Here is a 17,410-nt window from a genome sequence, read left to right as displayed (position 1 = left end):
AAATTTGTTTTGTTTTGCTTGCTAGCTTGTGTAAGTACCTGCATACTTTAGACCAGCTCCTTAAATACCTCGTTAGTTTGTGGATTCTTTTTTTTTTTTTGATGGTGCTGGGGCTTGAACCCAGGACCTTGTGCATGCGAGGTAAGCACTCTACCAACTGAACTATATCCCCAGCCCCTGTGGATTCTTAATAATTACACTTTGATATCAAATCTCTAAATTTCTTTTTCTCCTGGATTGAATATCAGTTTATTTTAAAAATTGGGGAAGTTGGTAAAACTTTGGATTCACACAATCTTTCTCATTTTTACAAACAACATATTTTTAAACAAATTCATTGGCACGTAAATATTTAGATATTTCTTACTCTTTCCTGATTTTAATGACTTGGCTGTGTATTGTCCTAAAATAAAGCACTCCAAAACCTTTAGGCTTTAATATCTGTATCACTAGCAATTAAATGATTTTAGGGGCTGGGGTTATAGCTCAGTGGTAGAGTGCTCACCTCGCATGTGGAAAGCAGTGGGTTTGATCCTCAGCACCACACTTGTTGAGGAAACAAGAAACATAAAAACAAAATAGAGGTATTGTGTCCATCTACAACTACAAAAAAATATTTTAAAAATGGATTTTAATACATTGGTCCCCCCTTATCTGCAAGGGATATGTTCCAAGACACCCCCTCCTCCCAGCGGATGCCTGAAACTGTGTCTAATACTGATCTCTATATGCTATACCTATAACCTATAATGAGATGCCTACCAAGAAACAGCTTGCAATTCAAAACTTATGAATTGTTTATTTCTAGAATTTTCCATTTAATATGTTGGATTGAGGGGAAATGAAACAGAGGAAAATGGGGAAAAGTTCTAAAATTTCCTTTTTAAGTTTATTCATATGATGTATTTTAAAAGTTATTGTTTGTGCATTGGAGATTTTCAGAAACTCACAGCAGCTGATGATAAAACTGCTCAGGTAGAAGATTTTCTACAGTTTCTTTATGGTGCAATGGCCCAGGATGTCATATGGCAAAATGCAAGTGAAGAGCAGCTGCAGGATGCTCAGCTGGCCATCGAACGAAGTGTGATGAATCGCATTTTCAAGCTTGCCTTCTACCCTAATCAGGATGGGGATATCCTTCGTGACCAGTGAGTGCTTCTATGTTGAGTGCCTGTGCTGGATGCGTGTATCAGGTAGCCCCATACTTTAGGCAAGCCGTACCTGTGGTTTAGCATCTGATAGTAAAGGAAATGTCTCAGTTATCATTTTTCACCCATGAGAGTTATGCAATTCAAAAGAATGATAAGTAGGGCATGGAGGGGCTTATCTGTAATCCCAGATGCTTGGGGGACATACATGAGGAAGATGAGAAATTTGAGGCCAGCAAGGCCCTGTCTCAAAATAAAAAATTAGAAAAAGGCCTGGGATATAACTCAGTGGTTGTATATACTTGTCTAGTATACATGAGGTCCTATGTTCAATCCTTAGCACCACCAAAAAAAAAAATAATAATAATAATTTAAAAAATAATAATAAATACCCAGTTTTCAGGAAGGTCATCAGGCTGGCAGGTATATGAATTTGTGTGGCCTTTTTGGAAGGCACAGCTTTGTATCCTCCCTCAAATGTTCTTCCCTGCCTTCTCTGTCTGATTAACTCTTACTTATCATTCAGATTTCAATTCAAGCATCACTTCCTTGGGAAACTTTTCCTGACTAGCTTAAATCCCCTTAGGGCTGTCTCAGGCCTAGTACCCCTCTTTAACACTTGCATGATTGTTATTTGCCATTTATTTAAGTCAAGGTTTCTCAACCCAGCACTACTGACATTTGAGATCAGGCAGCTCTTTGTGAAGACTAAGCTGTCCTATAGATGGTAGAGTGTTTGGCAGCATTCCTGCCTGAACACCCTAGGTATAGTAATGCCCAACCAATTGTGACAACCAAAAATATTTTCAGACATTGCCAGATGTCTCTGGGGAATGAAATTCTCTCCTGTTCTTTTTTTTTTTTTAATCTTATTTATTTTTATTTTTTATTCTACTTTGTTATATATAACAGCAGAATGCATTACAATTCATATTATACATATAGAACATAATTTTTCATATCTCTGGTTATATACAAAGTATATTCACACCATTCGTATCTTCATACATGTACTTAGGGTAATGATTCTCTCCTGTTCTTGATTACTAGTTAGTGTAATCATTTGATAAATGCTCTCTCTCCTACTGGATTGTCCCTTCTGTGAGAGCATGAATGTCATCGCATCAAGCACAGTGCCTGGCTTCTAATATGTACTCATTATATATTTATTAGGAATGAACAGTTATATATTTGACTATCAACAAATATCAGCAATTATATGGTATGTGAGTTATGTCTGAATAAAATTGTTTTAGAAAGTAATACTGAGAGCCTGGGATGTAGTTAAGTGGTAGAGTGCAAAAGGACCTGGGTTTGATGCCTACTGCAAAAATATTAAATAAGAAGTAATCCCAGTGGCTTAGAAGGCCGAGGTAGGAGGATGGTAAGTTCAAAGCCATCCTTAGGAACTTCGCAAGGCCCTAAGCAATTTAGCAAGACCCTGTCTCAAAAAATAAAAATTAAAAAAAAAAAAAAAAGGCAACCGCCATCCCACTCCCACCCTCCCCCCAAAAAAATGTAGAATAGTGACATTGGGTATTTTGGGGATTGAGACTATGGAGGAATTATCATTTTCATTATTACTCTTCTTAATTTTCCTGAGTACTGCTCTTCAGTCCTACGTTTGCCCTAAGTGTGTTATCCGTTATTACCCTTTTTTTTTTTCCCTAAGTACTGCTCTGCAGTCCTACTTTTGCCCTAAGTGTGTAACAGTTATTTCCATGCTTCCCAGCCCAGTAACTAATAGGGGTCTGTGCAATAGGATCTCAGAGAAGGGTTATTAATAGTTCATGCAAGTTTTGTTTTTGTTTTTGTGGGATGCAACCCAGGGCCTTATGCATGCTAGGCAAACTCTCTCTACTGAGCTACACCCCCAGGCCTACAGAAATTTTAAGAGGTTGCACATAAATTTGAGAGAATTCACATTCTTGTGAAATCACTTAGAGTTGTTCCAACTTGCCTCTCTCGTGTATTCATCGTCTCCGAGGTTGTTAGCCTACCCCAGGGCCTTTTCTCTCTCCAGAGCACCAATTTCTGGTGTTCGGCATGGAATATAGAATGGGATATTGAAGTTACATTTACTGAAGAGAGCAACTTTGAAGTAGAGTATTCCTACCCACTCCTTCATGGCATTTCTGCAGGTTTAAAGACAATAAACAGTGTCTGGATCTTTCCAGACACTGGAAGTCAAGAAGCTATTCTAGCTCCTGCTACTGAGGCAAATCCTATACCTTTTAATCCTGTTTTCACATAGAAAGTGAGGGGCTGGTGAATGGCAGAGTCCCTTCTCCATCTGAAAGCCTGATCTTTGGTTTCTGGCTCTTGATCCCTCTTACTTTCTCTCACTTTCTTCTTTTTCCTCTCCTTTACTAAGCAGTGTGTTCAAGCTAAGGGCTTCTCTCCTCTGTTCCTTGGAATGCTGTCCTAGTCCAGGAAAGGAGGATTCCCCTACCCTATCTGCATCCCCACAGCTCATTTGGCATTTCTAAGCAGATCCTAAATCTGAACCTTTTCTGATAAAAAAGAAAATTTATGGCCATGAGAGTCTCAACTGTACTTGTAACCTGCATAAATAAATAAGTCTAAAATACTTTGAGTGTTTTGAAAAAATTTGACTATGGCTTTTTTATGCCTTATTTTCTGAAATGTATATTTACATTTGCATTTTGGTTTTCAGGGTTCTTCATGAACATATCCAGAGATTGTCTAAAGTAGTGACTGCAAATCACAGAGCTCTTCAGATCCCAGAGGTAATACAGGTTTATGTACCATGGGTTACATGTTAACTAACTTGCATGGTGTACCATGTGCATATTACCACTATGTCAGGGAACTGGAGTGTGATAAAATAGGAAGCACCGTTTGCACTAGATACTTTTCACTCTGTCATGTTCCCAGGGTTAAATTTCCCTGGCATGGAAAGGGACCTCAGTAGAGGAGAGGAGGAGAGTGCCTCCCCAGAGCTGCTGGCTTCTGTCCCAAGCCCTGCCTTCCTGGGCAGCGAGCTGTCTTGGTGTTCTTACAGTCTTGTTTCTACACAGCCATCCCATTTGAAGAAGGGGCTTGTGACACTCCAAAGAAGGTGAGGAATTTTGTTCCAAAAGAAGTAATTAAATATGGCATGGTCTCAAATTACCTTTTAGTTATTGATACTAGCATTTTTACCTGGCATACATCTCTTACAAAATAAGAAATCTGGAAAATTTCAGCTATTTGAGCTAGTTCTGGTTGTTTTTATTAAATTCCCCACAAATGAAACATTAATTGGCATAAAATTTTTAATTCTTTTTTATTTTTGGATCTCATTTCAAGAACCATTGTAAGAAAGTATATATTAATTCTTAAATTATCTTGTTTTAATAGCTTGTTCATGCTATTAAATGTACAGAAGTCCTTTTCTAGCTATTTAAGAAGGATCATTGGGGCTGGGGATGTGGCTCAAGTGGTAGCGTGCTCGCCTGGCATGTGTGTGGCCCAGGTTCAATCCTCAGCACCACATACAAAGATGTTGTGTCTGCCGAAAACTAAAAAATAAATATTAAAATTCTCTCTTTCTTAAAAAAAAAAAAAAAAAAAAGGATCATTGAAATTTTATGAATTCTTGGTTCTTTGTTATTGTATACCCTTTCTATTAATGTATATCTGTGTTGCTCTATTTTAAAACACAAAGTATATCACATAAACATTTAAAAGATAACTATAATCTTGGGTGGAAAGGGAAGGACCTAAAGTCCAGTTTTACTGAAGAAAGAGGAAAGCAGCCACCTTAGCCTATCCCCGACTTGGGTTGGAGGTTGCCATGGTCACTCCAACAGATCATTGCCCTTGTATTGAGGGTCTGTTATTATCTGTGGTCTCACTTAGGTTTATCTTCGGGAAGCACCGTGGCCATCTGCACAATCAGAAATCAGGACAATAAGTGCTTATAAAACCCCCCGGGACAAAGTGCAGTGCATCCTGAGAATGTGCTCTACAATTATGAACCTCCTGAGCCTGGCCAATGAGGACTCTGTCCCTGGAGCAGATGACTTTGTTCCTGTGTTGGTGTTTGTGTTGATAAAGGTGGGTCTCTTATCTACTATCAGTTAAAGAGTTTAGGTGGCATCCTGAGTAGGGTGGCACAGGGCTTAATGTGGTGTAGTGTTAGAGACCTGGACTCTTCTCCATCTCAAGTCCTGTGTTATCCAGAAAGAAAGTGTATAATGTCAAGATTTGTTCTGTTTAGAAGTCACAGTTTTCAAAACAAAGCAAGAGAGGATCAGTTCCTAGATGAACATTTTCAGTATCTAAGTAGTTTCCTATAGTTCTTTTTTTTCCTTCATTTTTTTTTTTTTTTAGTTGTAGATGGACACAATACCTTTATTTCACTTATTTATTTTTTTATGTGGCACTGAGGATCGAACCTAGTGCCTCACACATGCTAGGCGACCACTCTACCACTGAGCCACAAACCCAGCCCAGTGCCTATAGATCTTAATTGGGGCTTAATGTGTCATCCTTGAGTGAATGAAAACAGGTTCTTTTTATTGTACTTTTGTAATCTTCTTTCACATGGAATTCTTTATAATGGTTGTTAAATAGACCACCAGATTTACCAATCACTTCTATCTTCTTTGAGCCTCTTATTTTATAATTATACTTCGTTATTTTAAAAAGTATTGACATCTTTTGTCTGTCTTTTTTTTTTTTTTTTAATGGTGCTGGGAATTGAACCCAGGGCTTTGTGCATGTGAGGAAAGCACTCTACCAACTGAGCTATATCCCTTTGTCTTTCTTTGAACTCTAAAATTACAATTCACTTAAACATTTTATTTTGAACATTTTGGGTGTGACCATGCAGTTTGGGTGCACACAGCCCCAAGTGACATCACTGAATATTAGCACACCCCAGCCGCTGATATCTGAAGTACGTCTGACATATATCTTCCTAATCTTTAGTGTTGGTGGTATTTCTGCAACTGAAACTTTTGGCTCAGAGTCAGAAACCCCGCACACAGGCAGGTGCAACTTCTCCTGGCCTTTGCTGTTCTCTATTCTGAGTGTGATCTGGCTAGTCCTACTGCAGAGCCATTTTGAACAGATTTTAAGGAAGGGGGCTCAGCTTGTCCTATTTAAAAACTATTTAATAGCATATGTCCTTTCTGTCCATGTGAAAGAAAGTGAACAAACAGAAGATGTTCTGTGTCCCCTCTGGGCTATAGGGGGCACATTACCTTTTTTATTTATTTTTTTTTTACTCTCAGCTGATTCTACCTGGACTTCCTAACCAGATATTATCAGTTAGCCCACAGCATTTATTTTCTTATCTAACTTGCTGGAATCCTGGACTGTTGAAGAAGATTATGGAGATTAGTTCAGCCACCTGAGGGGCTACCAAGATTAGGTGATTTGCCAGGATGGAAGGCTCTGGGTAGTTCAGCTAGGATTAGAACCCAACTGCCTTTCCAGTATATTGTTTATAGATTACTTCCAAAAAGCAATGTAGAGTTTATTTTCAAAAGGACTGGTATTTCTTTCACACACACACACACACAAAAAAAAAAAAAAACATTTAAAGAACACATGCTAAGATGACTTGGGCAGAGCTTAGCATCTGAGTGATTGACTTGTTCATTTTTCACTTCTCTAGGCAAACCCACCTTGCCTGCTGTCCACTGTGCAGTACATCAGCAGCTTCTATGCCAGCTGTCTGTCTGGAGAAGAGTCCTATTGGTGGATGCAGTTCACAGCAGCAGTAGAATTCATTAAAACCATTGATGACCGAAAGTGACCAAGACAAAGGCCCACCATGGCAGCAGACTGTTAGTCAGGCAAACAGATCTCTAAGAAAATGCAGCAGCTGCTTTGAAGGCTGAAGATTGTTTTTGTATAATATTGTACAGCATTCAGACATTTTAAAACAGATCTTTACTAAAACAGATTAATGAGCTAACAAGCAGGTTCTCTTTTCTTTGGGCTCTTTTCCTTTCTAAGTTGCATATTTAATTTTCTTGTCCCCAAGTAGAGAATAGTACTGCTAAAAGGGACCACATTTTTTCAGGTATTTTGAAATATTGAAAAACAGAACAGAATCTCTTAAGGAATTCCTAGACGTCCATTCATGGATACCCCATTCTTTCCTATTGTTTAAAAAGAACAGTACACCTCTTTTAAGATGCTGTCTTATATGCATCTAATGGAAGAAAGATACCAGCTGCACTGAGGGTTATAATAGTGGTGCATTTGTGGCATTATCTATAAATACACTCACCTAAGTTGAAAAGCTAAGAAGGAAATGTAAATATAATATATATTTATATTTGATGTAATATGGACATCTTCAGATTCTAATAAACAAGGAATATTGCTGATAGTAGGTTGTGAAAAACCCTCTTGTGAAATGGTTTCCTTGACAAAATTTAAGCTGAGCTTAAAAGCAAAAAACACAGAAATATTTATTAAAGTGTCATACAGGTCATTGAACTCTTAGATGTGGAATCTGATGAGGAGTCTGGAAGTCCCTGAGGAGGTCATGTAGGCACAGCATTCTGTGGAAGCACGTGAACCTGCACTCCTAAGAGACAGACTCTCTAGGTGACATAAAAAGGAACAGTAGACAGCCAAGATATCAGTGTGGTACTTCTCATCTAAAATACTAAGTATGCTATAGAAACCCCAGACAGAGCTCCTTATAAACCTCCTTTAATTGTAATATATTTTTGATGATTATTCACATTGAATGCACAGACCAGGAATTCAGTGAATGTCATTTTTTTTAAAACTAATTTGTATTGTCTGCTCTAGTGATACAGGTTTTACTAGTGATAAACTATTTTAACCAACCATACTATTCTTATGGAAAAAAAATCTATTTTGACAGGTTTCTGTGCCTTTATTTCCCTATTCTGAAAAAAAGTAATATGTTTCAGTAGTTTGGTTTGAATTGTGTATTGATAATTAATCAGGAATGGGCTTTGGTGTCTGAGCAACTGGCCCAGGAGGTACACCAAAGCTTCAAGCACAGATCTTGTACATAGGCCATCACCAACTTGTTCTGCTTTGTATGTTTCCTAAACATGTTTATCTTCTTTTATAACAAACACAGTCCCATTGAGCCCCTCATTGCTGGCAGCAATTTTAGACATTTGTTTTTAAGGGAACTGTGACAACCAGCCATGAGCAGGTGGATACAGAAGCTGTCTGCTCTCTTCTTGAGATCTCTGTGTCTCCTAATGCCAAAAGAAGCTGGATTTTTTTTCATGCCTCCACTTCTTGCTCATTTATTTTAAAACACCCAAATAATAAGTTATACATAGGAGTGTGGGATGTGGTTTCTGTCTTTTAGGGAAAGATCAAAATTAAATTAGTACTACAAAATGACCTTTTGAATGTTAGGTCAAGAAATCCATGTACAGGGCTGGAAAGTCACTCAGTGGTAGAATGCTTGCCTGGCATGCTCAAAGCCCAGGGTTCAAGTCACAGTACCATACACAAAAAACAAGTGAATTTGGGGGCTGGGGTTGTGGCTCAGTGGTATAGCACTTGCCTAACATGCATAAGGCCCTTGTTCCAGTCTCCATCACTGCAAAAGAAAAAAAATCATGTAGAAAGCCATGTGCTTCTTGGGCTGTCGCTCACTATCAACCCTGCTTGAGTATTAGAAGTCACAACCCATCATAAGTACATTATAAGACAAACTGTATGACATGACTTCTGAGACCTAGATGGGGGTCCATTTACTTCAGCATTTGATTGAGTAAATGTTAGTCAATTGAAGACTTAGAAGAGTTGGATTCATTGTTATGGGACTTAAATCATAAATCAATGAAAGATTTTTTTTCCTCTACTATGGTAGCTAAATATATTCCATGTTTTATCACTGTGGAAATAAATATGAAGATGTGGACATTGCACCAGGGTTCTTTTCTGTGGAAGAGAGGTTGTGGATTTGGGGTGTTGGCCTACATTGCAGGCAAGAATTGGGGTTCTGCAGTGCTCAAGCAGTATTGACGCAGAACCATTGATTCAGAAGCTGACCAAGAAGCATAGGACAGCCGTTTCAGGGACAGCTCCCCCTAAAGTCCCTTTCAGGAGCAGGGGGACTTCATCATTAACCATCACCTCTCTGGATTCATGATAGTATTTCTTAAAGTGTTGATTTCTGAATCAGTCATTCTCTGTATGGCAATGATAGTATGTGAGACAGAAAAATGACTATTACATTTTGGGGAGGAAAGAGGAACAGTTGTTCTTCAAGGCTTTTTTACTACCTTCTAATACTTGTTTTACATGAAGGATTAGTGCAAAGGTACAAAATCACCATTGGGAACATTCAGGAGCCACCAGTTATTATACAGAACTTACAGAGTTAATGCACATTCTATGGAGAGACAGTAGCTCAGCTCACTGCAGTCTCGTGGAATTTTCTTAAAAGAAAAACCATTTTGTATTAATATTTTGTTTCTGGAAGTAAGAGAAATACAGATTGAACACAGTCTTTTCTTATAAAGTTTGTTGTTTTTTTTTTTTTTAGGAAAAAACCTAGTGAATATTTTGTTGTTTCTCTTCACTTTAGGTAAAACCTCAGCCATAATAATTGCATTTTTTTTTTCCTTTATAAAAACCTGCTTAGGAAAGTCTTTTATACAGATAGGTAAATCACAGCAGTAAGAAAATTAGGCTTTCTGGGAGATTGAAAATAGCTATGATGCATGGTTTTCTTTTTCTGTTATATCCTGGAAGCCTGTGTTTAAAGTGGACTTTACAAATACATGTTCCTAAGGTGCATAAGCAGGACAACAAAAATCCAGCCGAAACAGTATGGAGCTGTGTTCTTGCCATATGAACTGGTATCTGACAGTTGCCAAACCTAGGCACCATCTTCCTATTGCTTGCTATAAGAATTCCAGTTTGGGCCAAGTAAAGGTCAGCTAGGTGTTTTAAATGTATGAGTCTTGAAAATGTCTTCTCTGCTGCCAGTGGGTGTGAAGAGGGAAGGCAGGAACATGCTTGTTCAAAGGCTGGCGAATAGCGTTAGTGGACTGCATAGACGTGATAGAAATGTAGTGCAGTTAGCGTCCTCAGTGGTGTAGCCTGGGTGGCCTTCTGCCTTTCCAGATTTGTTCCTTTGAAGAAAAATCTGTTTTCCCTCCCTTTAGTTGAGTCTATATGTAATTGTTATAATGGGGGGGAGGGGTCAGAAACCGTCTTCTTGAAACTCAAAAACAGTTTTAGTAAGTGGATTAACAGTAATGGGGTATTTGAGATGTTCTGAATGCCAAAATTCTTGAAAGATTTGCCAGATTAGTAATTACTTAATGACTTAATGTATGTTAGAATGTAGGTTACCAAGAAGCAGGATGACCAAGAATAGCTCTATTACTCATGAGAACACTTGGAGACATGAAGGTAGATCTGCTGCAGCAGGAGAGCTGTGGTTGAGCTGCAGAGTCCTGTGGAGCAGCACGAGCCACCGCCAGAGCTCAGGATAGAGGAAGGCCCAGCAGCACTGGCCTCTCACCTTAACTCGCCTCTGCCAAGGTAATCGTCTTGTCTACCGTCTCCTCCTGTGCTTCCCCTGTACTAAAAAGCTTTGTACTGCCTCCTGTCTCAAAACTGGTAACACCTTGAAGCCTCAGTCCATGAGCTTGCACAATCTTGTATATGAACAAGAAGCCCATCCTGTCTCCCAATGTGATTACTGCTGTATGGCGTCAATCTGTAAAACTGATTAAAAGGGAGAGCAGTTTCATTCACTGGCCTTCATGTTTCCATCATCTATTTTGTATTCAGAAGCATTTCTGAAACTTTATTTGGCTTTTCGAATATGATTGATGTTCTCCATGGATTCACACTGTCCTTTTCATCTGAACATCCGAGGATACTTGTCCACATGGGACGGGAAGGAATCCAAGTGGCCCAGCAGTGCTGAGAGATGGTGAACAGCCGCTGTTTCTGCACACTTCTGTCTGACATTTGTAGCTGTTCCTCAGCCTTAGTTCTGAATATGGAAGTGCTGTACAATATGTACAGAAGCCTGTACAACCCTTTCAGCAGAGGGTGGCTACTACTAGACAGGAGCCCCAGCTTACATAGGCCCGCTCCTCTGAGTCTCCTCACTGGTGGGCAGGTGCTTTCTCCATGTGGACTGCACTTCATTTAGAAGGAAGCATTTGAAAGCTGGCTTTGGGGTTGGTTTTCATTCATTTGATTCAGTATTAAAGTAGGTGGGAGGACTTGTCTGAAGTTGAAAGTAGAATTCAACTTCCCAACTTGGAGCTGCCTATGTCTTGTTAGGTTTGTCCACTCAACCCTCTCTCTAGATAAGTGGCGCTGTAACTTTTCTCCAAAAGACACTGAGCCAGCTCCTCCTGCCTGCCTGAGGTGCTGCTCTGCCCTGAAGATGACCCTGGAAAGCCAAACTAGATCCGTAGCTATAAATGTGACCCCTGCCTAAATAATTACATGAAGAGCTTATGCCTCGGTAGAGTCCTTTCTATCTGCGTAGGGTAGTGAAATGCAGTCCTCATACTTCAGAAAACATTGACCAAAAAACCATATTGGCTGGAAAATCTCTGGTTGTGGGGACCCAAAAAATATCTTCCACATTTTGTGCTAAAATGGAAAAAGCTCAATTCTGAGTCCCTGGATCTGCTGTAGACAATGAAAATGAAGCCATGGTAATTTTATTTCTGTTAATTGTACAGAAATCAGCATATTGCTGGCTAACTGCATGAAATCTTATACTCTCTCGAAGAGTATCCAATATTATTTTTTAAAATAGATATTTTCTCATCTGCTTTCCTTACCCCCATAATTGGTAGTTTTGATAAAACTTTTGTAACCAGGGCTGTTGACAGACACTGCTGCTGACCTGACCCTCCGTGACTAAATGAATTATAATATTTTGGGGTAGGACCCAGGAATTAGTCCATTTTTTTTTTTTTCAGCGCACTAGGGAACTCTACCGTTGTCTCTTAGACTTCCTGTTAAGACTTTCCTGGTGTGCTTGTTGGCTTATATTGGAATCCATAGGCAGTGGCACCAGGAATCTTTAAACAAGTCCTCCAGGTGACTCTTACACTCAGATGAGTGAGAATCCCAGGAGAGCCAGCATTCATAAAGAAAGGGCCACTGTCTTCCCACCTGTATGGCCACCTGGGACTATTATTCATAGAGCTGCATGCCTGTGCTCCCATAACCATATATCAATTTCTGGGGAAGAACCCAGGAATCTGCATTTCTGGTAAGGGCCTCCAGCTGACTCATACTCAGGAAAATTTGGGATTAATTACAGAATCCACACAAACACCTGGCTCCACATCCCACCAGGGACATTCATATGAATGGGAGTCGACCCTTACAAGGGACAAGGACTCTTGCCTGCTGCCAGTCCAGTAACCCTCTAAAGATGTCTCTTCACATGCTTAAGTCCACATGTTTTCTTCATTCACAATCCCTGAGTTATGTAATGCTGTCTCTTAACCTCAAGTCACTACACATCCCAGGAGGATTGTAGTCAATGATATACACAAATTTGTTTCATCTTTTTGTCTCATTTTCCACTGTATGCTTTTAAAATGTCTGTTTCAATTGTGTCTTGTGTCCATTTGAAACCTATGTCCCCTGTTTAACAGCAACACCCGTAGCGCAGTCCCTAGCCTCCCCCCAGTGCAGCCAGCCTGCCCTACTGGAAACAGGTCATAGCTGCCAGCTCCCCAGTCAGTACGGGCACTCCCACTCCTGGATTTATTTTCTTTCCTCTGGCCCACCTTACATCTTAACCTCTGGTGACCCTGTTTTCCTTCTCTTGTGGCTGTGATGGTGATAGGTGAGGCCACCTCTGCTGCTTGGATGGGTGGGAGCTTCAAGTCAACCAGGCCAGAGGAGGCAATTGTGCAGTAAAGGGTGGGAGGGAGGGGGTGAGGGCCATCCGACTGGCACAGTGCAGCCAGCAATGTCCAACAAACCTCCACAGCAAGATAGGACCACACCAACAAACCTAAAGAGGTCTTGCCCCTCCCTGGACAAGGACTTTCTTTTCATTAACTGAAAAGCCAAGGGTTTCAAGTGGACATGCATGTGCCAGGCTCAGGAACTGGAAGGTGGGTCTCATCTGATCTCTGCCAAGAACCAGACCTAAAGCAAGTGACAGCCTCTGGGAAGAGTGTTTATTGATTTTGGCTCTGTGGCCTCATGGGTCCCATGCAGTCTCTAGTTTTGTCACATGTATCAAATCTTGAACTATTACTCCTGTGCTGCTGGCACTTAACTGAGGGCACGTAACTGGCAAGAAGTTACCAGAGACTGCCAGGAATAAGGGGTGCTTGGACTCCTGGATAGGAAATGCTCTCCACTGAGCTGACTCCAAGGGAACTTGAGTCTTTCCAATGAACAGAAATTTTAGGTGCCAAGAGTCTTTCCAACCTAGCATATAGACAGCTCAGGCTGGGAAATCCTGGAAAGACACCCTTCAGACAAAGGCCAACAACACCCTGGTTGAAGGCAGCCAGCACTGGCTCTGCTCTGGTGGCCCAGGAACACCAGCACCCGTGCACAGAGACATCACTCAGAGAATCTATTTTTAATTGAAAGATTCAGCTGAGAGCTTAAGTTCCATTATGATCCGTGGCCATGAATAGGAATCATGAAATGCCTGTCCTGGTTTTGAAACTTTAATCCGGAAGTTCCCTACTCATCCCTCCTCAGCCCCGGCTTGCCCTGTTTTAGCCTCTCTTCTTGGCTGCCCCCTTACTCCACCCAAATTTCCTGAGGAAACCTCTCCTGAACCTGCCTCTGCTGCACACAGTGCCCTGCCATTTCCAGGCCTCCCTCGAGCCCCTCCTAGGTGCCCTGAGAAATGAAGTCTGATCAGATTTCTCTTCTGCCTGAAATCTTTTCTGTTTGGGTTCCAGCCTACCTTTACAGTACACCCCCTCCAATTCCATCCAATCCCCTCAAAACTTGTCACCTCTAACCAAAGTGCAGCTAGGCCTTTGCTCATGTCTCTGATATGACCACCCCTACTCTGCCCCAAGTGGCCCTTCCTGGAGGACATTCCCCAGATGACCCCCTTCCTACCCTCCTCATTGAGGCATGACCCCCTCTGCCCCCGAACCTATTCCTCTACACGACAGTGATACCCCTGGAACATGAGCTCTCCTGTCTCCAAATGGCAGGTGCCCCAAATGTTTGCTGATGGGGGTGATGGGTAGCTGGAGGAACTCCTCAGTGCCAGTATTCTTCCCTTCCTTCCTAATTCGGCTCCTGCCAAGTGAGGGACTTTCCCTCCTGTACCTCCCCGGGCCGGGGCTCGGAAGTTCACCAAGCCCACAGCCCCTGCCCTCGCCGTGCTGGTGTGGCTGGCGGAGGCACTACCGAGCACCAAGTCTCGGCCCGCGAGAAGGCTCCACTGCCCCGGAGGTCCATGGGCACCTCGGCCGCCACCGGGCCCGGGTCTGGGAATTCGGGGGCACATGGGGGAGTGGCCGGCTCCTGCCGCGGACCCCAGCGGGTCGCGGGGTGGGTGACCTTCCTGCCCTCCTCCCCTTTGGGATTCAGGCGCCCTGTGGGCTGCCATGCGTGGGTGCTGCTGGACCACGTGGGAGCGAACAACCCCGAGGAGGAAGGCTGAGACCAACGCATGGGGCAGATGACATGCCACACCCTGTAGCCTCTCCTGTCTACTTGCAGCCGACTAGGCTCAGGACAGCCAGGAGGATACCTCATCCTGCCGGGCTGACTCCCTGATCCCACCCAAGTGTGCTTGTCCCTTTGCAGTTTGCACCCCCTTGTCTGAGGGCAGTTTCCTCCTATTGGGGGAAGTAATCATTCTCATCCTTTTTATTATTTGAGGTGGCATCTACAAACCTATGTGCTGTTCTTTTGGAAATCCTCAGATTTAACCTCATTTCAGGGTGCTACCTGCCTTGCACAGGTGCTTTTCTAGAATCTACTGTTCCCTGGATTGGTTTCTGGGTTGGCCAACTTCCTCCCAGGGCCCTGCTTTGCTGTTCCTTGAGTGACATCTTGTGGCCAAGTATAGGTACAAACCATTGGCTGAAAAGGCAGCTTAGCAAAGGGCTCCTCCAGCCTCTAGAAGAGCAGTAAGGATGCCCAGAGGGAGGGGGTGCTCTGGGGCATGGAATCAGCCCAGCCCTTCACTAGGACAGCTCTAGACAGACCTCAGAACTGGCCCAGGTTCTCTGTTTTAAACACACTAATACACCAGGTTCCATGAATACACCAGGATCCCTTGTAGCCCAGCCTGAGTTCTGGCAAATAGTCATTATTTCCATCACATTAAGCTTTTCTGTAGCAACTGAATGACAAGATTATTATTCCAACTTCACAGGTGTTGCGAAAGCTCTGCAGCATAGCCAGTGCCTTGAGTACAGCTCTGACCTCTCTAAAAGACCTCTCTGGACACAGTCGTGAGAATCACAGGAATCCACCTGTCCCTTTCTGCAAGGAGGCGCTGCTGGAGGTACCTGTGTTGTTAGTCACAGTCACACCTGGAGCTGCAAGACCATTATTTTCATGTGCCAGGTGCAGTGTGAGTGATTACACACAATGCCTTCCAGCAAGCTCAGCATTATAAGACCCATTTTACTGAAAAGGAAGCTGAGACTCAGAAAGGGTGAAGTGGCTTATTCAAAACCTTACTGAAATAAATAAATAAATGGCAGAGCTACGATCTGAATCCGGATCTTAAGTATTCCCAAGTCTGTATTTTGTAGCTATGATGAGATCTTGTCTGCCTTCTACAAAGCCAGCCTCACAGGACTGTGTGGGATCATGGGATCTGGGGAGGGGAAGGGGCTCTTCAAACTGTGGAGGATGCTGCCCATGACAGTTCCTATTATCCCAATCCTGGTGTGCACTTCTTGTGCATGTGAGTCCTCGAGGTCAGGGCTGAACGCCCAGCATAGAGTGTGGCACTTGGAGGACATCAGCAAATCAGATTGGATTTTAGTCTCCCAAGGAGGGAAGATCCACTTTGCCAAATCCAGTACAGGTGCAATCCCAGTATCAAGGCCACAGCAAGGACAGACTGATCTACCGTATTCAGAAAGAGAAGGGGTAGGTGACCTTCACCTCCTCCTTTGTTGCAGCTGGCTGGCATCTGAATTCCCCCCCCGCCCCCCGCAGGGCCCAGACAGTAGCTGGGGATCCCTTGCAGACCCTGCAGAAAGCAGCAGGGTAGGTAGAATATCAATATGGCTGTGAAGGTGGAGGGACAGATGAGAGAAAGCCTCCAGGTGACAGGGTAGAGCAGTCCCACTGGGCGGCTGCCTCCTCCCTGTGCACAGATTGAACCCATGATGAAGATGAATGGAAACCCCTTTGCTGGAAAATGTGGTTGCAATTGAGATGGCTACCTGAGCTGAGGGGTCCTCCCACCAGCCCCAAGCAGGAAAATATGAGGATTTGGAATTTCAGTAGCAGCAGTCACATGGTTAGCACAGAAACTAGGCAAAACTGATCAACACCCCCAATTACAGGATAAATGATTCAGGACACCCATTAGCCTGGCAAGAATTAGCGGACTCAGACAGCGGCCTCGGGGGTCAGGCAGCCACTGCAACAGACAACAGCTTGCACAAGAAAAAGGCAGCCCAGATGGGTGAAGACCCCTGGCCCAGCTCAGCCCTCAGTGAGGTGGTGTTAATGACCAGACACCTTTCCTCCTGTGGTTAAGGGATTTTAATGGCTGGTTGAGGGAGACGATGTGGGATTGTCTTGTGGCTTATTTAGCATCCACTATGAAAACGACCATGCGTACAGCATCCAAATCCCTCACTGGGAGGCAGGACTGATGAGGACACTGTGTCTTCATCTTTCCAGACTGAAAAATCCCAATTTTTCTCAATATGTCCACTGCAGAGCAATATGTGATCATTCGGTCACATGCACTGTGGACCAGGAAGGAAGTTTTGCAGAGCGATTAAATATTGTTGACAAGATTGCAGGGGGCTGGCTTAACTCACTTCAGGTGCTCTCGAAGCATTCGCACAATGGATAAGCTAATTACAAATCATGCCTATTTATTCATTCAACAGGGCCTGGGGGAAATTCAAAGAGGCAACACTGTCTTAACTTCATTCAATTTGTAGTCTGTGATTAAACGGAACACAGCTGCAAGGCCCCAGCAACACTGCCCGATTCCTGCCTTTCCCTGGATCAGGCTGACCCCTTCTCAGGGAGCCACACCTATCCTCAAGCAGGGTCCTGTCATCCTTCTTCTGCTCCTCAGCTGCCCACGGGATGCTGTGTTTTTGGGC

The 17,410-nt window shown here is 42.7% G+C and overlaps 1 protein-coding gene across 8 annotated transcripts in view; it reads left to right on the top strand.

Moving 5' to 3' along the window:
* The window catches only part of Gapvd1 (GTPase activating protein and VPS9 domains 1), a 60,730-nt gene extending 49,843 nt beyond the window's left edge, over positions 1 to 10,887 (top strand). For all 8 annotated transcript variants that reach the window (XM_048813050.1, XM_015497588.2, XM_015497589.2 and 5 more), the window contains 4 exons: positions 935 to 1,148; positions 3,826 to 3,898; positions 5,013 to 5,210; positions 6,778 to 10,887. In XM_048813050.1, coding sequence (XP_048669007.1) covers positions 935 to 1,148; positions 3,826 to 3,898; positions 5,013 to 5,210; positions 6,778 to 6,918 — 626 coding nt within the window. In that variant the 3' untranslated portion in view covers positions 6,919 to 10,887. The remainder of the gene's footprint in view (positions 1 to 934; positions 1,149 to 3,825; positions 3,899 to 5,012; positions 5,211 to 6,777) is intronic.
* Positions 10,888 to 17,410: the final 6,523 nt, after the last annotated feature.

The sequence above is a fragment of the Marmota marmota genome, unplaced genomic scaffold (assembly GCF_001458135.2).
Source record: "Marmota marmota marmota unplaced genomic scaffold, marMar, whole genome shotgun sequence".
NCBI classification, from domain to species: domain Eukaryota; kingdom Metazoa; phylum Chordata; class Mammalia; order Rodentia; family Sciuridae; genus Marmota; species Marmota marmota.
This window is presented reverse-complemented; position numbering and strand designations above follow the sequence as displayed.